The following is a 23896-nucleotide window of genomic DNA, read 5'->3' on the forward strand; positions in this document are numbered from 1 at the left end:
ATCACAAAGACATGCATACCACTTAGTTGATGAAATGCAGCTCAGCTTCTTTGGGACTAGCCCATTCATTATCAAACAAGAGCGATAGTAACAGAAAGATTAAATACAAAGGCGAAAAAAGGAAATACGCTTGATGTAAAATAACATAGATAAGTGTCAACATGGAAAGAAATCAACAATAGTTGTTAAAGGGCAAAGAGTGGTTTAGGTGTTGCTGTGTTGCACCATATCTAAACGCTCGAGTTGCGTTTGTATGTGCACAGATTATGGGAGCAAGGGGAATATTTTAGCCATAGTGCAAATACATGACAACATTTTGCTTACGTCTTAACTGGCTTCATTGGTTTTCTCCAGCACACCAAGCTATCTTTCCTTTTCACGTTCTCTTAATTTCTATATTTTCCTCCATCTCTTGGACCTATTCTTTGGTATACAATAAAGACAATAACTTTCTGGAGCAGTGTTTGACAACTGCATAAACGAACCACTGCAACATATTATTCTCTCATATTATTCTCTTCAAATAATCATAATACGGTGTAAGTAACAACTAAAGCATGACAGCAAATACTGCTTTGAAAACATAATTGACACAGGAGAAGTCGTATGCACAAAACTGCAGTTATCAGCATTGAAACACTCAATCAAGCATACTTTACTTGCATAACATATATACAATGTAGTAAATATCAGTGTCCTGTGGCTGCTTTACAAAGTGTCGCTTTCATAGATTAGTGGTGATGCGTTCATACAAAATCTAGCAAATAGTTTGCAAAGCTGTTAGCATCTTTCTTTCATTTGATAATACATACTAGATAATGTATGGCATTTTTTAAAGGCACATAACAGTTTTTCACGTAGTCAAGATGTTGTGTGGAGAAGGAAAGTCTTTGAGTGGATCTCCCTCTCAATAGCAACTACATCAAAATAGTATGATTTCGAACAATGTTCGATGGACAATTTGCATGTTGGTCAATGTTATCCTCACATATTAAAATGCTATAGCCTCAAATACAGCACATAGGAGTAGTGATACTGGAATTCAATTCTTCAGTGAATTCAGACCCATGGTTTTCACCCATACCAGTTAATTATTTGATGGCAGATATTACTTCTTTGGTAAATCATTAATTTTGGTTGGTAGATCATTGGCAATCCATCAAATGACACCACTAATCAGTTAATCGTTCAGCTAACGTTCATAACGGTCCAGTTCTGTCCAAAGAGAATACTTTTCCCTCTGTTAAACCAAGGAAAAGTAGGTATATTTGAAAACAATGAGAACGTGCTTCTGCCAAGTTAGATCAACCTTAGTCTGGCTGATTTCTGTCTGTGTTTGTGCTTCAGTAGCCTGATGCTTAGCTCTGGTATTTGACAGCAAGCAGCAGAAAGCACTGGGGGAGGATGAGGGATCGAGCTGTGGTCTAGTGAGCAAGGTGTGTGTGTGTGGGCATGACCTGAGAGGCAGTCTGTGGGTCTGTGTTAACAACCTTGGCAGTGATGGGGGGCCCTGGGGTTGACCTAGGCGGGAGTGTGTGAGGAGAGGGGCGAAGCAGTGTTTGTGTGTGTTAGGGGGGTTTATAGATTGCTATTGGTGTTGCAGTCGCGACACAGGATCTGGTCTCCATTGGGGAAGAAGCCCGCCCCCACCAGAGAGACAGAGCACTCTGTGCAGGTGAAGCAGGGCTGGTGCCACTGGCGCTCCTCAAATGAGATGTACTTCCCTCCACCAAAACCTGGACAAGACAGGAAGGTGTTATTTTAAACATTTAAATAGTTATTTAACAAACAGCAAGTAGCCACTGAGGTCTCCTCCCATACATAAACATGTGTAATCAATGGCCGCATTCCACAAGTAAAAATAACCAATGATTGAATGCCATGTTATCTGCAGTCGGGCATCAGATTGCAATATTGATGCTGTTACTGACATGTTAAACACTTATCCGTCCTTTGTGAGATTTGGTGCGTGACTGCTATGTAGGAAGTCTGGAACATGGCCAACAATTACTCAGTAAACCTGCATCCTCAGAAAAAACAACGTGTCTATAGCAGCCTTTCTCAACTGTCCCCTGCTACTGGATCATAATAGCTGTCTATGACATTTGACCCTACCTGTGATAGGCTTGCTGCAGGCCTCACACTTCTTGGAGTATAGGCTGCCGAAACACTTGAGGCAGTAGGGGCTGTCTTCGCGCGAGGTGAAGTGCTGCCCTGCCAGCTGCACCTTGCAGCCCGTACACACAAAGCACTCCTTGTGCCACGGCTCATCCCGATATGTCACGCCCCCTTTAGCCAGGGCCTGGAGGGAAGAGAGGGTCAAAGGTCATCATAGTTAGTCAAAGACCACAAGTCAAAATGATAGAATGGAATAGACTCAATAGATTTGTGATTTAAAAAATAATAATACAGAATGGATACCCTTTGTAAAGGCTTTTGCCACACATCTCCATAACCCCTTTGATTCCCAGAATCAGGAAATAAGGAATAAGCAGGTATAGAATTCTCACAATTAAAAAGAGGGAATTTGGGGAAAATTCCCACACTGCTCCACACTGACCTTTTTGCAGCGGGTGCAGCGCGGGGTGAACTTGTCCTCGTAGCAGGGCACGCAGTAGTGTTCATCCTTGTCTGGGATGAAGGACTTGGAGCCAATGGGCTGCTCACAGCTGTGGCAGATAAAACAGCCCTCGTGCCATGTGGAGCCACCATACTCCAACTTCCTTGTGCCTGGGAGTGGAGGGAGAGGGGGCGAAAGAGAGGGAGCGAAAGAGAGAGAGAGAGTGAGAGAGAGAGAGGGGGGGCAGAGAGAGGGGGGGGCAGAGATAGATAGGAGAGAAAAATGAAGTGAGAAATAAGAGATATTTATTTGGTAGAGGACAATATTGAAAAGCATTAAACTAAAAAGACGGTCCAAGTCAGAAGATGAATTTCAGTTGACAGCGATAATAGCAATAGAATGTCCCACTGTTGAGGAAATATTTTGTTGAAGGGAAAATTGAGTGAGAACAAAAAGAAAAAGCCCTGTCAAGAGTGTACAACACTTCACCGCCTGGCTGAATATCCCTGGCAACCGACAGTACTGTAGCTCAATCCAGACCGGAGTTCAAAAACTATTTGAAACAATCTCAAATACTTAAAGCTGTGCTTGACTGAACTTGCCTGTTGCAATGGAACCAATAGAGAAGTCAGACATGTGCAAACCCCGGCCACCTGGTAACTCCAGGCAGGCTAAAGCAAATGGTCAAAATAATGAAAGATTTTGAACCCAGGTCATGTTCTATCAGATCCATCTAGGTGACCGAGTGCTTCTGAGGATTCCAGGATTCCATTCAAATGGCTTAGGGGGTATTCTTGAGGTGAGTTAAGTTTGGTATGGAGTTCTAAGGAAAATGACACCTGAGCTTTACCTAGTGAAGCTTGACAGTGCAAAACCACCCTAGACAATAAGCCACTAGTGACAGCAAAACATCAGAATAATTAAAACACTTTAATTGGATAGTCCCAACTCCCAATACAGTATATGGTTTGTAGATGTTCAGTAGATGTTCAATAACTGTCAACAACATTTCAACTAACTATCCACTAACCCTAACATTTACCCTAACTCTTATTCTAAACCTAACCCATTTACCCCCCCATAAAAAGAAAAACAAAAGGTGGTTGTCCCACTGGCTATCATAAGTTGAATGCACCAATTTGTAAGTTGCTCTGGATAAGAGTGTCTGCTAAATGATGTAAATGTAAAACTAAAGATACTTTGTCGATGGTACGACCATCTGTAGATCATCTATATGGGACTATCCAAATAAAGTGTGACCGAATAATATTACACTATACGCAATCTGGTTGGCACTTAAACATGTCATTATTTTCCATGATATATTTATCTTTAAAGTCAGCTATCTGCCATCTTTACTGGACGAGGGTTCTCAGCTATCCAACACCATCAACGCATACCGAACAGAGTAAAGGGAATTTCTGCCAAAACTAAAAGAGAAGTAACCACAGAAAAAAGGTACACCACCTCCACCACACTCTTCCTGGAATCATTTGCTGTTTTACAACTTTTCATTTGGGCTGATACAGTGGTGCTGATACAGTGGTGCTGAAATAGTTTACGGCTTATCTCATTATCATCGGACACTTGGCCGCTCTCCAAGGCACGGGGATTTGGCTCAGAGGCAAACTGGCAATTACTGTCACATTCTGCCCCGGCCGCGCTGACTCGCTAACTCTTTCTCCTCTCTCTCTTCTTCTTAGTCTCTCGTACTCCCTTTCTTTCTCTGTATCACTTTTTCTCTGGCTAGGTGCAAATGTTTTGTTGTCACAATGATTTTTCTCTACATCTCAAGCTTTACTACAAAGCCTCTGTGCTTTTCATGTTCAGTAGCCTATATCTTCAGACCATCTTAAACACTCAGTACACAAATGGTGAACAGTGCCAGGGTGACGCAATGACAAACAATTTCCAAGGGCGTGGGGGAGATCATGATTACAGTCTTGTGTCGCATAGTGTACAGTATGTGTAGCCTATGTTCCATATATATGCTAGGAGTGAGTGTGTTCATGTCAGTGGAGGCTGGTGTCACTTTAAAATCGGAGGATGGGCTCATTGTAATGGCTGGAAAGGAATGAATGGAAAAGTTCCATTCATTTCATTACACCCACAATGAGCAATTTCTCCCTCCACCAGCCTCCAGTGTTGCATGCATAGTGTTTCCATGCCTCCCCCCAGTACCTGGCATGACGGTCTTGTCGCAGGCCACACACTTGGATGAGAACTCGTTGCAGTAGCAGTCGTTGCACAGCAGCGCCTCCTCCTGGCTGGTGAAGGGCTCGTCCGCCAGCGAGCGGTCACAGCGGAAACAACGGAAACAGTGCTCGTGGTAGTGCCGGTCCTCGTAGAACAGCTCCTGGAGATACAACAAGGGCAACAGTAGAGATCAGAATCATAGCTACCATCCACTACCGTTGTGCCACTGAGCAAGCTACTTAACTCCTAAACTGCTCCAGGAGTGCTGCACTGTTGCTGACCCTGTGATTTTTTGTCGTGTTTGGAGTAGGTCAAAAATACTGGTTACCTTCGCAATTTGACAATAAAGTACTATTCTATTCTTCCATCCAAAACTATTTATAGACACAAATTCCTAGGACTTCCTGGAAAGGAGTGTAATGTAGGCCACACAATGTAATGGAAGGTGTAATGTAGAAGTTATAGGCTACGCCTGGACATTGGATACAATTGCATTGGTGACCTGTTTCAAATGACCAGTGAACCACTGTGACCTCAGTGGTCAAGTATTGTAAATTATCTGAAAAGAGTGCATTATACATCTAATTTAAAAAGTGTTCCGGATCTGTCATGAAAACAACTCTGGTGACTCCCAGGTCATCCTGACAGTACCTGGACAACACAAGCTAACACTGGGGTTTCTGGTTATGAATAGGGGAGAGGTGATAGGTAAGAGAAGAGACAGGAGACGGGAAAGAGGAGAGAGGAGAGAGAGAGAGAGAGAATGTGTGAGTGTATGCAATCGTGTGTGTGTATGTGTGTGTGAGAGTTCCCGAGCAACAGTTTGTTTAGTCCAAGAAAAACACAGGCTTTATTTACTGTCCGCTTGCTGCCTTTGAGGGTGTCGATGATAACTCATTGGCCTCCTGTGTGTGTGTGCGTTTGTGTGTCAGTGTGTATGCTAGCCAAGTGTGCAGCCTTATCGCTTATCCCACCCCATCCACTCCCTCTTCTTCCTGTAGCAGCTTAGGCCTGTCTCAAATTATCAACTTCATGTTTGTGTTTTCCATTAAGGAAAGATTAAAACTGCATTCATTGTGGGGAACAAGGAGACATTTTCCTCATGGTCTGCTGGCTAGTTGAGCTTGGTTGGAAACCATCTGCAAAGGCATGTTAAATTAGCCTAAACCTTGCACTGCCACATACAGACCATGAAAGACAATTGCCTCATTTAGCATACAGAATACATAATTAACGAGATACGACCCCTAACTACCAGTCATGACCACGTAACAACAGTTTGCAGTGTTGAAATGACTCAACTAGAATTGCATGCCCTAATGAACACTAGTGGATCCAAAATCAAAGTCTTACCCTGGCGTCATGGCCGATTAGCTCCTTGCACTCGTCGCAGGTGTTGGCGAACAGGCTGTCGTAACAGGGGATGCAGTAGGGGTTGTCCCCCTCTCCCCCATCCGCCTGGATGTACTTGCGTCCGTACAGGGACTCCTTGCAGTTGTCGCAGTCGAACCGATCGCTCAATTTGACTTGTTCCATCCCTGCAACAGAAAAACAGTGTCGGCATGAACATGAGCCTTTAATGAACCCTTAGGGCAAGGGAAGGCGAGAGGCAGTGAGAGAGAGACATGAGGGGTGGAGAGAGGAAGATGAGATGTACTCTGGCAAGGAAAGACATCAGTAGCAAAAAATTATTTGGCATAGTGAACTTAACGTTGCCACCTGTAGTGTTTTTGTTTGTTAAATGTGTCATTTGCATTTCTCTGGCTGTTTGTCATTCTTTTCACTTTCTACTGTTCACCTTTAACTGAACTGAAGTTGAACTAAAACTTAACACTCAAGGGAGCGAGAGAGGCAGGGAGAGTGGAAGAGGAGAAAGAGAGGGAACAGGAGATGGAGAGAGACATGGCTTTCATGAGAGGTGGTTCAAAACGGCTATTCACTTTTATTGCTGTGTGATGAAAGCTAGATGCACACACAGACAGACAGACAGACATACATACATACATACATACACAGAGAGAGAGAGCTGGAGTTGCACAGAACTGTCACTTAGGGCTTTGCTTGCACTCCTCCGTAACACTATCAACCCCTCCAAATCTACCGTCTCTGAGATGAAAGGAATGAAGCGGTAAATGCTAATATTTCTGAGGTAAATATTTATGTTGGGAAGAGATGGGGATCTGTGTGGACCACCAACCGAGACAGCGGTGAAGAATGATTCAGAGAAGCAGAGAACAGGGAGATATGTGGCACAGAGTAACCACCCTCATATGTCAAACTCATGACAGTCGACTCTTGTGAAAACACAAATCCAGCATAGGCCTACATACACTATATATACAAAAGTATGTGGACACCTCTTCAAATTAGTGAATACGGCAATTTCAGCCACACCCATTGCTAACAGGTGTATACAATCGAACACACAGCCATGCAATCTCCATAGACAAACATTGGCAGTATAATGGCCTTACTGGGCCTCCTGAGTGGCACAGCGGTCTAAGGCACTGCATCGCACTACAGACCCGGGTTCGGTCCCAGGCTGTCTCACAACCGGCAGTGACCGGGAGTCCCATAGTGCGGCGCACAATTGGCCCAGCGTTGTCCAGGCTGACTTCGGTCGTCAGTTGAACGGTGTTTCCTCCGACACATTGGTGCGGCTGGCTTCCAGGTTAAGCAGGCGGGTGTTAAGAAGCGCGGTTTGGCGGGTCATGTTTCGGAGGACGCATGACTCGACCTTCGCCTCTCCCGAGCCAGAAAAAGGGGGTAAAAAACAAAACAAAAATACGAACGGCTTTACTGAAGAGCTCAGTGACTTTCAACCGTCATAGGATGCCACCTTTCCAACAAGTCAGTTCGTCAAATTTCTGCCCTGCTAGAGCTGCCCCGGTCAACTGTAAGTGCTGTTATTGTGAAGTGGAAACAACTAAGAGCAACAAAGGCTCAACTGCGAAGTGGTAGGCCACACAAGCTCACAGAACGGGACCACCGAGTGCTGAAGCGCATAGCGCGTAAAAGTAATCTACCCTCGGTTGCAACATTCACTACCGAGTTCCAAACTGCCTCTGGAAGCAACGTCAGCACAAGAACTGTTCATTTGGAGCTTCATGAAATGGGTTTCCATGGCCAAGCAGCCGCACACAAGCCTAAGATCACCATGCGCAATGCCAAGCGTCGGCTGGAGTGGTGTAAATCTTGGACTTCTGGGTTTGGCGGATGCCAGGAGAACACTACCTACCCCATGCATAGTGCCAACTGTAAAGTTTGGTGGAAAATGAATAATTGTCTGGGGCTATTTTTCATGGTTCTGGCTAGGCCCCTTAGTTCCAGTGAAGGGAAATCTTAACGCTACAGCATACAATTACATTCTAGACGATTCTGTGCTTCCAACTTTGTGGCAACCGTTTGGGGAAGGCCCTTTCCTGTTTCAGCATGACAATGCCTCCGTGCACAAAGCGAGGTCCATACAGAAATGGTTTGTCGAGATCGGTGTGGAAGAACTTGACTGGCCTACACAGACCCCTGACCTCAACCCCATCGAACACCTTTGGGATGAATTGGAACGCCGACTGCGAGCCAGGCCTAATCGCCCAACATCAGTGCCCGACCTCACTAATGTTCTTGTGGCTGAATGTAAGCAAGTCCCTGCAGCAATGTTCCAACATCTAGTGGAAAGCCTTCCCAGAAGAGTGGAGGCTGTAATAGCAGGAAAGGGTGGACCAACTCCATATTAATGCCCATGATATTGGAATGAGATGTTCGACGAGCAGGTGTCCACATACTTTTGCATGTAGTGTATATCCACTAACATATACTGTAATGTTATATTTATACATACAGTTATTACAGGAACAGCAGTTTGATGGCATACTACATCTTAGCTGAAGGACACAAAGTGCACAATAATATTGTTTGTGCATTATGGCAATGGTATCAGGTTGCCAAAACATTACAGCATCGCTGAAGGAAAGCCCTGTGATAAGTGATACAGCTCTCTGGCAAAGCAAGCAGCCGGGTATCCATCTACAACCACCAAGAAATAATAATGTCTGATAAAATAATGAATTAAGACTTTGGAGGTCTAGTGTGGCCTGTGTTAATACGCACACACACACACACACACACACGAATAGTGCAATCACCACAACACATGATACTGGAACAAAGACAACACCAGACCTAAAACTATCATGTTTCAGCTCTCGGTGAGGGGCAATTCCACAAAAACACATTTACTGCACTGTTCAAGTAAATGTGTTTTTGTAAAATGTTCAGTAGAAATTATTAAAAGTAGTCCTTGTAAGGTTGTAAGGTTTGTTTAGCTTTGCAATCATTGGTTTTTGTTTGACATACATTTTAAATAACAAAATCTGAGTGTCAGTGTCACTTTGTTCATGTGGAATTGCCCTGAGACAAAGGCTTTAAATGAATCGGGTGATGGAGTCAAGATAAAAATATCCTCACCTGCTCCTAATGTTCATAAATAACACACTGATGTGTTTTCTCTGAAATGACACCCCTTTACCCATTTTGGAGAGGCACTTTCAACCCCCTCTCCTCCCCCTTCAATAAGCAGAGCCAGAAATTAGGGAGCGTTACTGTTAGGGAGTCCTGCTGCCTCTGGTTCACATCACTAGCCTACCACATCTCTAAAACTAATGAGGCAACTGATACCTATCCCCCGAGGACCTGAGAGACTCAACCATTATTCACTTCAGTCATTAAACTGGGGGCTCGCGTCACTGACAACCACCTTGGTTAAGCCGAACATGGTTGATTGGATGGAATTTGAGCTTGCAACCCCACGGTTCAATACCTATGACTTTCTTTAGCGTGCCAAAGTAAATGTTAGCTAGCTTCATGCCAATGACTTGTCTATACATATGACACAAGGCTAAGATGTAGGCTGCACCATCAAACCAAAACATATCTGCCGAACCAGGTATGTGCTAGCCTTGCTTTCCAAACAGGCGAACGAGACCAGGCATGTGCATACTCATGCGGTACTGAAAGCAAAGGTTAGCCTGTATTTTGACATCATCCTTCATCTAAAATAAATGGAGGATCTGTTTATTGCCCTTTCCCAGTTCATTTGTATCAGTAGCTTGCAAACAAGTTGTTCAGAGTATGGCCAGAAAGCACTTACGTTTGATGTAAGCACTAGTTCTGTGAAGGCTGGACCAATATTGCATCGGAGACGTCTAAACAAGCTTTCGGTACCTGGAATGGATCATCCAGGGCATACTGGAGCCCACTTATTTCCCCCTTGCACGGCCCATCCAGGGCATACTGGAGCCCACTTATTTCCCCCTTGCATGGCCCATCCAGGCAGCTTTGGCTCAACATCCAAACTACAAGTGTATTTATGGCCCCCGGGGAGACGAGGGCTTGAGCAACAACAACCCGTCTGCCAGCAATCAGTTAAGATTAGGTAGCAGCCAGTGGCTCGAAAGGGCTCCAAACTACGGATGGGAACTTTACACTCGTCGATATTCCAAAGCCCGATACATAAATACACATTATGGTAGGACAGAACGGGTTGTTTTGACTTTACGTCTTGTAGTATTGAAATGCAAGAGTAACAATCCGTGAGGGGCGAGTGGACAGCGCTGACGGTTAAATGAACTCCGGATGCCACAGGACCCGGGCTCTCACAGCGAGAGAGCATGACGTCAGTGTACGACCCTGGGGCTCCACAAGTGATTGAACCCAGAAACCAGGAATACAAAGCAAGACAACCCCCCCTTTCAATCACCACCACCCGCCTAAAAAAATGGTGAGGTGGCTGCTGTTTGCTCAGAATGGGGAATGGGGGGGGGGGGAGAATGGAAGATTGTAGGGGGTGGAAGTGGTACTCAGTGAACTACGATCTAGACTATTTCTCACAGTGCTTTGCTCCCAGTGCATCCCGGATTCCCGGAAGAAGTCCATATTCTCCGTGCTTGGGGCGCAGTGACTAAGAGAAAACACTTTCTGCTCATAACATTCCCAAACACCAGAGTAGTGAGTGACAGTCCCCTGAGAGAGACTTCTAGGAAAGCACTACCTTCCCCACCAAGGACGACCAACAATTCTGTTTATGATATCATATCTTACAGTAGGGAAGGTTACTTATACTCCAGTAGTAATACACTCTGGTGTACTACATACATTCCCTTTGTGGATTTGCAACTGCTTGAAAGACATTTAGCTCAATGGAAACATATCCAGATGCTGTAAATGCTATATACTGTAGGTAAAATGGAGTGACTTCTCACAAGTGCCTTTTTCTCTGACTTTCTTAACTCTTTCAAGGCTATTGTTTGGAGTTGAAGTCTCTCATTCTCAGCCAGAACATCCGGTGAGATAGCTAGAGACTGTCAAGGTCGGTCTAGTCTAGTCATCACAAACCCCCCGATTGACGAGTTGGTGGGCTTATTGGAGACCCAACAGAGACAGATACAGGTCTATGCGTAGAGATAGAACCCTAGCGATGAAATGCGATTCTCTCTATGCATAGAGATAAAACAATAGAGGCTGATTGCTTTCTCTCTATGGGTCCATGCTAGTTGTTTACTCATTGCTGCCACCTCAGTCAGCACTATATGCCGTTTGATCAGGCTCAGACTCAGGATGTGTGATATGAGATGAGTTAGTTAGGGCTCCCTCACACCAACCCCAGTCCTCGGTCCGGTTCCACTGACGGCCCGCTAATCCCCTGCCCAAACTCTGCTCACGCTTCGGTTCACTCCAAACGAGCCGGCCGTCGCACTCCGCGCTGGGAACAGTCTCTAGCACTCTTCCCCTGTCCCAACGCCCAATGAGAGTATCCACTTTACGCTTGTAAAACGTCTGTTTGGCTACGGTCAGAGTCGCCAGACAAAGCAGTAGACAGTATGCTACATCAACAGATGAGAGAGAGACGGTCCCCGGCTGTCGAGGAGACTGTAGCGATTTCCACAAAGTATGCTACACAAGTAAATTATGACATAACCGTTTAAGGTTTCACAACTACAGATACTGGCATACCATTGATGAGAGGCAAGTTGTTGTGAAGGAAAATGTTATGAAGAGCATGAGCAGAGAAAGTTATTCTAAAAGGATTTCCAAGTGTGGGTGGATATAAGGGTGATATTTATGAGAAAACCAAATAAACCAAGCAACCTCCTGTAGCTCAGTTGGTAGATCATGGGTTGTGGGTTCGTTTCCCACGGGGGGCCAGTATGAAAAATGTATGCACTCACTAATTGTAAGTCGCTCTGGATAAGAGCGTCTGCTAAATGACTAAAATGTCAATTGGATCACAAAAAAATTAAAGTCCATTATAGGACTATCTATAGCCAGAGTGCACACTACAAACATTTGTGTGTCTTAAGGGCTGAAAAATGTGATGTTATAGCTACTGTACTTCTGTGTTCATGTGTTGAGGATTAGTCTGTTGGAGTGGATCAGAGTGTTGGTGAGTAAGCGTTTGGCTGCTGGAGCTGAGCCGATGTAAACATGGCAAGGAGAGCCCTTGACGTACTTGACATCGACGTCGCCCTGTGTACTTTACCCAACAGGTGTTCTGTGTTGAGCTCAAGCTCTTGCTTGTCTGTGTGTACTCTATGATTAAGCACATACATATGCACACATACAAACACACACGCACAGGCACACACCCACGAGACAGTCCTCACACACGGACGCCAACCACAATCAATGCTGCTGTATCTTTGAGTCTCCTTTCCAAAGTGTGGAAAGGAGATTGAAACAAGGTCAACGCTAAGGCAACAAAACCTTGTTATTATTACCTCCTACGACTGTTTTAACTTCGACGGTTTCAAAACGCCTCTTCTATTTTACTGACTGGGAATGCTTTTAGATTTTTTTCAAGGACGTATATGAAGAAAAGGACATGAATGGCCTTAAATGGACATCTTAAAGTGTGAGAAAAGAAAGGATAGACTACCAGAATTTGGGGAGTGGTTGGGTGTTAGACATGAGCTAACCAATGGCCTCCTTAGGGACATTACTTCTCTAACCACTCAGCGCTCTGCAGTAGGTCAGACAAGTCTGGTGCGCAAAGAGTACTCCGATACAGTCTATGGCCACTCCTCAGGAAGGTGGCATGATAAGCTAGTCCCTTTGAGTCTATGGGGGTGTCTGCTTTGAGATGTCCAATAGTTCTCCTACATCACAACATCTCAAAAGACATGGAGAAGTAGAGGGGAAACAAAGATGGCTTCCTATTGCAGCCCAAAGGAATATAGTTTACACACATTGAACTAACCATTGGTGTATATCAAAACATCAATGCATATACACTACATGACCAAAGGTATGTGGACACCTGCTCGAACATCTCTTTCCAAAATCATGGGCATTAATATGGAGTTGGTCCCCCCTTTGCTGCTATAACAGCCTTCACTCTTCTGGGAAGGCTTTCCACTAGATGTTGGAACATTGCTGCAGGGAATTGCTTACATTCAGCCACAAGCGCATTAGTTAGGTCGGGCACTGAAGTTGAGTGATTAGGCCTGGCTCGCAGTCGGCGTTCAATTCATCTCAAACGTGTTCGATGGGGTTGAGGTCAGGGCTCTGTGCAGGCCAGACAAGTTCTTCCACACCGATCGACAATCAATTTCTGTATGGACCTCACTTTGTGCATGGGGGCATTGTCATGCTGAAACAGGACTGTTCCCCAAACTGTTGCCACAAAGTTGGAAGCACAGAATCGTCTAGAATGTCATTGTATTCTGTAGCGTAAAAATGTCCCTTCACTGGAACTAAGGGGCCTAGCCAGAACCATGAAAAACAGCCCCAGACCATTATTCCTCCTCCACCAAACTTCACAGTTGGCACTATGCATTCGGGCAGATAGCGCTCTCCTGGTATCCGCCAAACACAGATTTGTCCGTCTGACTGCCAGATGGTGAAGCGCGATTCATCACTCCAGAGAACACGTTTCCACTGCTCCAGAGTCCAATGGCGGCAAGCTTTACACCACTCCAGCCAATGCTTGGCATTGCGCATGGTGATCTTAGGCTTGTGTGTGGCTACTCGGCCATGGAAACCCATTTCATTAAGCTCTCGAAGAACAGTTATTGTGCTGACGTTGCTTCCAGAGGCTTCCAGTTGACTGGGGCAGCTCTAGCAGGGCAAAAATTTGACGAACTGACTTGTTAGAAAGGTGGCATCCTATGACGGTGCCATGTTGAAAGTCACTGAGCTCTTCAGTACGGGCCATTCTACTGCCACTGTTTGTATATGGAGATTGCATGGCTGTCTGCTCGATTTTATACACCTTTCAGCAATGGGTGTGGCTGAAATAGCCGAATCCACTAATTTGAAGGGGTGTCTGCATAATTTTGGTAATGTAGTGTATCAGTTAATATTATTCTGTTAACCTGCTTTTGGAATTAAATATGACAATTGCTGCATTAGCTAAACTGGCTAGAATATAAGAGGGACTGAGACAAAGGCAAAGACAGAGTGAGGAGAAATTAATTAGAAATCAAATGGAATAGATAGAAAGAGCAAAGAAGAGGGTGACATTTCTTGGCATTGGATCTGAAACCTATGACACGTCATAAATCAGAGCAGAGGAAAAGTGAAACGTTGGGTTTGGATGAACACATACCACCACATTGTGCTACTCAGTTCTGCTGTCTGGATGTCTTCCAGACAGAGTAAAGCTCCTTGGCTGGCTTTGAGACGGGTAGAAAAGACAGCGCTGGACACTTGAGTATATCATTTTTAGGCATTTAAGGCCCGGTTGAGCATATCGAAAATAAAGCACAATGTTAAAAATACACTTGAGAAAAGTTAATTTGTGTTACAGTCCAATGGCAATGTCATTTCAAAACTTCGCCAAACGGGGAACCTCTCCCGGTCTTTTTTACTCAACGCATCATGCCGTGTTTGCTAGATAAGACTTTCCATTTGGTCAATGGCATGAATTACACAACAATATTTTAATGGTCCAGAACATGTTTGTGTTAGACTGTCATAAGGATTACAAGCCCTTTACTCTTAAACAGGAATACAAGGCAAGGTCAGTGTACTTTGGGATTTAAACATTCTTGATGATTCTCAAGGACTATACTCTCCACAGAGAAAACCATGAGGCCAAGATGACTGGACATTTGCCTGGCCACTTCCCTTAACGTCAGGACATCAGCGGGCTGTCAGGTTCAACTGCCTTTTTAGGGTTTGGGGGACACAATGATCTAGCTACTGCAAGTCATTGAAGTCTTGTGCTAGATAACTACAGTGCCTTCAGAAAGTACTCACACACCTTGACTTTTCCCACATTTTGTTGTGTTACAGATTTAAAAATGGATAACGTTTAGATTTTTTCTGTCACTGGCCTACACACAATACCCCATAATGTCAAAGTGGAATGATGTTTTTCACAATTTTTACAAATTAATAAAAAATGAAAAGCTGGAATGTCTTGAGTCAATAAGTATTCAACCCCTTTGTTATGGCAAGCCTAAATAAGTTCAGGGGTAAAAATGAGCGTAACAAGTCACATTATAAGATGCATGGACTCACTCTGTGTGCAATAATAGTGTTTAACATGATTTTTGAATGACGACCTCATCTCTGTATCCCACACATACAATTATCTGTAAGGTCCCGCAGTCGAGCAGTGAATTTCAAACACACATTCAACCACAAAAACCAGGGAGGTTTTCCAATGCCTCGCAAAGATTGGTAGATGGTTAAAATAAAAAAAGCAGACAATGAATAGCCCTTTGAGCATGGTGACATTATTAATTACACTTTGGATGGTGTATCAATATGCCCAGTCACAAAGTTAAAGGCGTCCTTCCTAACTCAGTTGCTGGAGAGGAAGGAAACAGCTCAGGTATTTCACCATGAGGCCAATGGTGTTTTTAAAACAGTTACAGATGAATGGCTGTGACAGGAGAAAACTGAGGATGGATCAACAACATTGTAGTTACTCCACAATACTAACCTAATTGACAGTGAAAAGAAGAAAGCCTGTACAGAATAATAAGATATTCCAAAACATGCATCCTGTTTGCAACTAGGCACTAAAGTAATACTGCAAAAAATGTGTTATGGGTATTCTTGTAACCGTTAAGGACTGGGGAGTTTTTCAGGATAAAAAAGAAACGGAATGGAGCTAAGCACAGGCAAAATCTTAGAGGAAAACCTGGTTCAGTCTGCTTTCCACCAGACACTGGGAGATTAATTCAGCTTGGAGATGAATGCACGATTAAATTAAAACACAAGGCCAAATCTACACTGGAGTTGCTTACCAAGACAGTGAATGTTCTTGAGTGGCCAAGTTACAGTTTTGACTTAAATTTACTTGGAAATAAAATCTATGGCAAGACCTGAAAATGGTTGTCTAGAAATGATCAACAATCAATTTGACAGAGCTTGAAGAATTAAAAAAATAATGGGAAAATGTTGCACAATCTAAGTGTGGAAAGCTCTTAGAGACTTGCCCAGAAAGACTCACAGTTGTAATCGCTGCCCAAGGTGCTTCTACAAAGTACTGATTCTGCAGTGTGAATACTTATGTAAATTAGATATTTCTGTATTTCATTTTCAATACATTTGCAAAAAAATTCTAAACATGTTTTCACTTGGTAATTATGGCGTATTGTGTGTAAATAGGTGAGAAAAAAAACACGATTTAATCAATTTTGAATTCAGGCTGTAACACAACAACATGCGGAATAAGTCTAGGGGTATGAATACTTTCTGAAGCCACTGTAACTCGGCCTATACAAGTCGGGTGACAAGAGAGGCTAGAGGCACAATGAAGCAACAAAGTCAAACTAGGGGATACATCTCATGTGCAACATCTGTTTTTAGTTCTGAGCTGCTCTAGTTGTGAGCTGCTCTTGCTGGCTTTCGCTGTATCAGATAAAGACACAACAGTAACTATGAGGAAGGGGTGAGGCAATGAAGTCTTAGAGGATGCAGAGGAAATTGCTCATGAAAACGAGATAACACCACACCACGCTTATATACACACAGTCACTATAACAACCCAATGAACACAGACACTCAGAACACAAAGACACTTTCTACTTCTAACTGACGAATGACGATCCACATGGGGATAATATGACACAGAACCTAGCTAGCTGCTTTCCAATAGTACCCAACATTTTTTTAAAACAAGGCACTCACTCTTCATGATTAAAATGCCTTTATTGAGGTGGCATTTCAATGGAACAATATCTTAAACCCTGATGTGTTTCGGTAGGTCAAACCTTCGTCAAACCAACATTTCCTGTTAAGCAATACATCATTTCCTTAAGTGCGGTTGGAACAGGCCAACTCCGCCCCAGCACTCCATAGCTTCCACGGGTTGGGATGCTTGCGTAGCCATTGTGCAATCTGTGGCCTCCGCTGTTTACGCTTCCAGCCTCGGCGTGGAGCCACAGATTGGACACCGTTGGTAAACAAACAGAGGCTCCAGCCGAAGAGTTGCCACTTCTACGTTTTTTTCTCCCCCACTTTCAGACAAGAACAACCTGGCCCACCCACCAACATCCTCATTCCTCATCCATTTCATGAGGCTACAATCAGTAGGCCCTTACAGACCCATTAAAACACTACTGCTGTGGCCATCGCTATTCTCTGTGATCCCTACAATAACAGAACCGAGATGCTTTGTCGCTACCGACCTTTTTCATACTGTCATGCATACTCAAGCCATACTGTGCTGGCTCAGATATCGTCCTTTCCACATGGTTCCAGCAACTATGCTGGAAGCGTAAACAGGCCGGCCCAGTACAGCTCAGCTTAGTTTAGCTCAGTAGTGAGAAAGGGGTACACTGTTCCTATGTGGAGGGTTTGACTTGACCAAAGAGGGCTGGGCAGAGGACCAGACACAGGAGGCCTAACCTGTCATTGTCCCTGAGCATTTAACCACAGCCTGGTGTGGTGGTGGGAGGACACTGAGGGCTCCAATGAGGGCGAGTGTCGTAAACATAAAGGAGGCCAAATGAGTACCTGTGGCAGGGAATCTCACCGTGGCCTTTGCAATTGGTCTCTTCTCTTAGCTTTTAATGAGCAAGCAGGTGTAGAGGAAAGATGTGATTTGTAGATTTGAAGAGGGGCAGAGGAAACCCAGGAAAAGACAAGTCTATGTGGGACACAAACCTCCGCTAGAATGTTAACAGCGTTTACTTTGCGCAGTGAGGAGGAGGATATATGCTAACTGGCCCTGAAGCGAAAAATGGGGCTTAACATTGAACAGGAGTTTCATGGTGATTTAGAGCATCTTATGAGAATGTCAGTAAACCACAGAAAAGGAGGCAACGCAGCTCTCATCAGTCATTTATCTGACTTCTGTAAATGCCAAAAAGTACATTTTGTGATAAAACCATATTCTTACTTGCCAAGAGAGGACATGCTCATTGTGAGGAAGAATGAATAGCTACTCTCAGAAGTAAAGCACAGCCCGAAATGCAATTGTCATATATCCCCCCCTCCCCAAACTGCCTCTATCCAAGCTAACCATAACGCTCCCCCAACAACAAACAATAACATAAAAATGATCCTAAATCATACAGTGCTTTTTCAACCAACCATGAAGGACAGCTTTAGATTTTGGAAAATTAATCTGTATTAATTTTGTTATCACTGTGTAGATGGTCAGAAGACTACATTTTTGGCCCACATTTGTCTTCCTTTGAAGAGAAAGAAAAAACGTTGCCATACATTACAATTTCACATCTGGTTTGGATTCGGGGAAGTATGCAGTCAACTCCAGCATGCCAAAGGAGGTTTTGGACAGTCACTGCCTGGAGAATGCAGGAAGGGCTGTCTTTACTTTCTCTGCAGCACTGGTATTTGCCGGTAAATGTTAAGAGGGCAGAGGGAAAAATGGAGAGAGAGAGAAAGAGAAAGCAAGAGGTACAGTAAGTGACAAAGACAGGGAGCAAGCGAGAAAAGATATCGGCCTAGATCTGAGTGGGAAACACTAGTTGATGGAAAGATAATGGCAAGACTGTCAGCGTTGCAAGGGGAATACAGGAAGTGAAAGAATGCAGAGACAAAAGAGCTGAGAGAAAAGGCTATATAGAGATAATTTTCAACAAAAGGATAAAAAGCTATTCATAGTAATAAAAGATACTTATGAAGTTATAAACAAGAGAATAGATAAATGCTAAGGCGAGAGAAAGAAATGTCTGAAAAAAAGCAGCAAGCATGTAGTTGACAGTCATTACAGCAAATGTTCTCAGTTAGGGCCCTAGTGGACATTGATGGGGGTAGGGAGTGTATTATATGGAGTTTAGAAGCCACTGTTTGACTGTGTATGAGAAGGTGGAGTATATTATTCCTCCTTGAACAAACAAACAAACAAACAAACATGGCCCTGATTCCCAGGAGTCCCCTTGCTCCCCCATTTCCCACTGACCAGCAGCACCGTGCAGATTTATGACATGGCCATCCCATAATTCTCGTCACTGTCCTGTCCTCCCCTCTGGCTGGGCTGCCGGTCATCATTTGCCCTCTGATCCAGGGGATAGGCCAGGGCATCTCTTCCATCTCTTTGAAAACAGAACCCTACTGAACACTACAGACACTGGCAGAGTGAGGGGAGGGTTTGGCTCAATATCATCCTCTGAGGCTTCATTGGAGCAAAGTGCAAATGCAGACGTGACGAGACCATGGGAAGTCGATTGTTTGAATATGAATATCTGTTGAAGGCGGTAGTTATTTTGTGGCAAATATAATTAAACGCTTGCAACAGAACTAAAAACACGTCGCCCTAGCTTGATCCTTGAAAAAGCATTGCATTTCTCCCACCTAAAGGAGAAATTGCCCTACTAGAGCAGTATGAGCTGAATATTTAGTTACAGTAGGTCAGGACACTCTGGCTAGCTTACAGAGTGATTCAGCAGCAGGTCAGCCTAGCTGGTCTCTGGAGAGGATGATTCAGCAGCAGGTCAGCCTAGCTGGTCTCTGGAGAGGATGGTGTTTACACTAATCTGCAGAAGGGGAAACGGAGGGAGTCCTTCTATGCAATATCTTCACTGGCGTGGTGACAATTTCATCTCTGCCAGTGTTTTACATCTCGCTCCCCTCTTTTGTACCTACAGCCAGACACCACAACCTCCCCAGTCACAAGGCTGTTATGTCTGGACCCAGAAACAAAAAATCTGTCAGATATTTTTGAACTGTGGAGCCTTATTGACACTTGGATATTGGTATGGAATTTGTGATTTTCTACTTTGGAGGTCAGTGATTCAGTCATAGAAATGGATTCAGTCACACATTTTATGCTGTAGTACAGGGGTCTTCAACAGGTCGATCGCTGGTAGCTCGCAGCCCACCTATCAGTAGCTCGTCAAACAATTCTGAAAGTACATGTATTTTTCACGTGTTCCAGCGCAAACTGTCATAAACAAATCTCACAAGTATCAGACACCTCAAGCTCTAACCAATCAAATCCACATTGACATTATCCCACTCCTAGTTAGCCAGAATTGGCTTAAAAAGCCAAACGTAACACAATATCTGCCAATTAAGTTCCATCAATATTGCCCCTGTATGTCTGTGTGCTGTGCATGTTTGGCTCTCATTCACTTCGTGTAACCAGTTAGTGATAATGAGAACTGTCTTCTGGGTAGACAAAGACTATCCTCAAAACCTTCTAAATTAAAATGTTAACTGCAAAGTAGGCTTACCTGGCAGAATTATATCATGATTATTTGTATAAATCGGGTGGGATTTTGATTGACAAATTCTGTCATGATATATGCAGTGGTGTAAAGTACTTAAGTAAAAATACAGTACTACTTAAGTAGTTTTTGGGGGTATCTGTACTTTACTATTTACATTTTTGACTACATTTTCCCTGACACCCAAAAGTACTCGTTAAATTCTGAATGCTTAACAGGACAGGAAATTGGTCAAATTCATACACTTATCAAGAGAACATCTCTGGTCATCTCAACTGCCTCTGATCTGGCGGACTCACTAAACACAAATGCTTTGTTTGTAAATTATGTCTGAGTATTGGAGTGTGCCCCTGGCTATCTGTCATTTTTATTATTTTTTTTTACACAACAATTGTGCCGTCTGGTTTGCTTAATATAAAGAATTTGAAATTATTTATACTTTTGATACTTAAGTATATTTAAAACCAAATACCTTTAGACTTTTTCTCAAGTAGCATTTTACTGGGTGACTTTCATTTTTACTTGAGTCATTTTCTATTAAGGTATCTTTACTTTTACTCAAGTATGACAATTGGGTACTTTTTCCACCACTGGATATATGCAGCAGTAAAAACATCACTAGACCAGCACATTCCTCTCGCAAAATGCACAATTAAAGGGATATTACACAAAAAAATCTAAATGTGTTCGTTTTTATTTTTGCCCTCAAATTCTTCTGATGCGAATTAAGCATTGACATGGATTTAGAACATCCAATGTCATTGTTTTCTCTATGAATCATTGTAATTTTGAGAGTGAAAAACTGAAAAAGATCCCAAACCAGGAAAAATAATACGGAGAAAACAGAATTCTTGAAAATACAAAATAGTGCTCGCGACATGTTCCATTATTTAAAAGTAGCTAGAAAAGGTTGGAGACCCCTGCTGTATTATGACTGGTCTCAAGGCTGAGATAGGACAACAGGAACTTGATATACAGTACAAAGGCATTCCTCAGAGCTCGGTCCGTCATGCAGAGACAGTGGTGAAAGATCCATGCTGCCTCTTATCCTTCCTTTCCAGAGCCGTGGATTTCCTTTCGACTGTAATGGACAATGCAAATTCCATCCTTCCTGGTTTCTAGGGATCTGACCTGAATGGCGCTTCACATTCTGTATTTTCTTACCAAATGGTCTTATCTGTGTAGTTCCCTTAACCTTTGACGACACAAAGTTGGCTAGCCAAATGCTACACAGACCATTTAACATAATACAGAGTAAGCACAATGTTCATGAATACATCAGCAAGTTGATTTGACATCATCCCCTCATGCCCTACCTCCCCGCCGCCTTTTATAGGGCCATGGCTATTTCCAACCCACAGGAACCAAAAACCAAGGCTAGACCATGCGCCAATGAGCCAAAATGGCTCCTGTAAACTGGCCATTCCCAGGTGGTCGCCTGATTCTGCCGACTCAGCACAGTTAGCGAGGGCATCAAGGAGCTGTTGTAGGGTTTCACAGCCCGCACAGTCAGCAATTTGAGAACCCTTTGATGGCTACACGCAATTGCTGCTCACCACAACTGCAAGCAATTATTCCTCTCACACACACGGCCACTCGTGACTGCTATGGTGGCACCTGACCCTTGGGTTAAGACGCCAGATTCTTGGTCAATGTGGCAATGCTCTCTTTTCCCATTGCTCGCTCTCTCTATTTCAAACCTGTATAGGGACTATCTGGAGGCTTTGTGGCTTGCAGGTATAGGCATCTGAGACATGTCCTATTAGAAGTGTTGCATAACGTTGCTAGTAAGTACACTCGTAATGAGTACCAAAGCTGACCTCATCTACCCTAGATATGTTCTCTGCAACTCACAAGACTAAATTGCTGTCACCAAAAACCAACCCTCCCTCTCTCGCTCCACGACCTTGAAAATATGGGTTTATTTGAGGGAAAAAAAACATTACGTATGTCCAGAAAATGCTGAGGGAACCTGCCAAATGGGAAACGACTGGGATGAATCACCGTTAGAAGTAATTTCCAGTAATATGCAGAGGTCTTTTATTTTTTATACAGTGCAAGGTCTCCTTGGAAACATGTAAACAGTGCCCTCATTCCCTGGCACCATAAAACATTTGGCAGTGACGTCTTCCCTCGCTGCTAGTCCTCCCGGAGTTCACCGAGGGCAGCACACAGCGTTCTGGAAGTGATGCTGTGGCAATGCTAAATATGTTGACTATTTCACTCACTTCATGTACTGTATGATCAATAATGCGTGAGTACGCACATGCTCGTAGATTAACTATTTCACTTTCAGGTGATACTGTATATGACTCGTGGGCTGACTTCATTACTTTTACCCCGATAAAACCACATTATGTCGTTAGCGTAGGAGCTGGCGGCTGGATCTAAGGTGCCCAAAATAAAACGAATATACAAAACTCACGCAACTCCTGAGTGCAACCTGAGGATCAGCTCAATCCATGTCTGTACAGTAAGGGACAGTGTAACAGAAGCATATTAAATAGCAGCGTACTAAAGATCCACTGTACAAAAATAGAATAATAAGCCTAATAACTAGGTGTGATAATGGTGGTGGAGCGACAGGCAGACAGACAGACAGACAGACATTTCTATGTCGAGAGTCCCATTCCCCCAGTTGGCCCGTCTGATACATCTCAAATTAGAATTTTCCACTCATAAAAACGTAATGACCATTTCTTTCATTCTGGTATTTGTAGGGGAGGCCAGAAGTGGGTTGCTTTCCTGCTCGATGGCGACCCCTATGACTAGTGTGGGGTCAACGACAATGCAGGGGCCAGTTGCTCCTTCCTGTCCACCCCCCCCCCCCAAACAGAGATAGCTCTGGGATATCTCACAGATCCCATCACAGACACAGTACACACACACAGTACACACACACGAGTACTGTATGTGCACACGAACACACCGACATGCACACACGGTCACAAAGAAAAACAGACACGTACTGTATAAACATGCCTGACACAGAGACAAGCAAGTACACAAAGAAACACAGACAGGCCACTGCTCCACACATACAGACATACAGTACATGCAAAAGTTTGCATACACACACGTACATGTACACACCATTTCTTTACGCTGCAAAGCTAAATGGGAAGATACAGGGCTCAAAGACAAAAATACAATTGGGGGACAATGGGTGACTTGTGCAGGAAGACCAGACGCGGCGAGCAGCTGCATACACACACCAGCAGTTTGTTTAAAGCTGAGTCCCAAATGGCAACCTATTCCCTATAGTGCACTATTTCTGACAAGGTCACATACGGCTCTGGTAAAACGTAGGGCACTATATAGGGAATAGGGTGCCATTTGGGATGAAAACAAAGTCTCTTTGTGGGGACATCCCATTGAGTGTAATTACTGCTCATATTCACAATTCTGACTGTTCCACTCATAAATGAACCCGATAAGATCAAACAACTTGATATATTTAGTAAATGAGCTCTCAAAACAAAGTGGGCAGATCCTG

At 43.7% G+C, this 23896-nt stretch overlaps 1 protein-coding gene across 1 annotated transcript in view; it reads right to left on the minus strand.

Moving 5' to 3' along the window:
* Positions 1–495: 495 nt before the first annotated feature.
* LOC123492921 (four and a half LIM domains protein 3-like) overlaps positions 496–23896 on the minus strand; it is a 40902-nt gene continuing 17501 nt past the window's right edge. Inside the window, exons 2-6 of the mRNA XM_045226628.1 lie at positions 6110–6294; positions 4742–4916; positions 2561–2730; positions 2116–2302; positions 496–1736 (exon numbers count right to left, since the gene is read on the minus strand). Coding sequence (XP_045082563.1) covers positions 1579–1736; positions 2116–2302; positions 2561–2730; positions 4742–4916; positions 6110–6294 — 875 coding nt within the window. The 3' untranslated portion in view covers positions 496–1578. The remainder of the gene's footprint in view (positions 1737–2115; positions 2303–2560; positions 2731–4741; positions 4917–6109; positions 6295–23896) is intronic.

This window comes from Coregonus clupeaformis, chromosome 17, assembly GCF_020615455.1.
Source record: "Coregonus clupeaformis isolate EN_2021a chromosome 17, ASM2061545v1, whole genome shotgun sequence".
Lineage (NCBI taxonomy): Eukaryota > Metazoa > Chordata > Actinopteri > Salmoniformes > Salmonidae > Coregonus > Coregonus clupeaformis.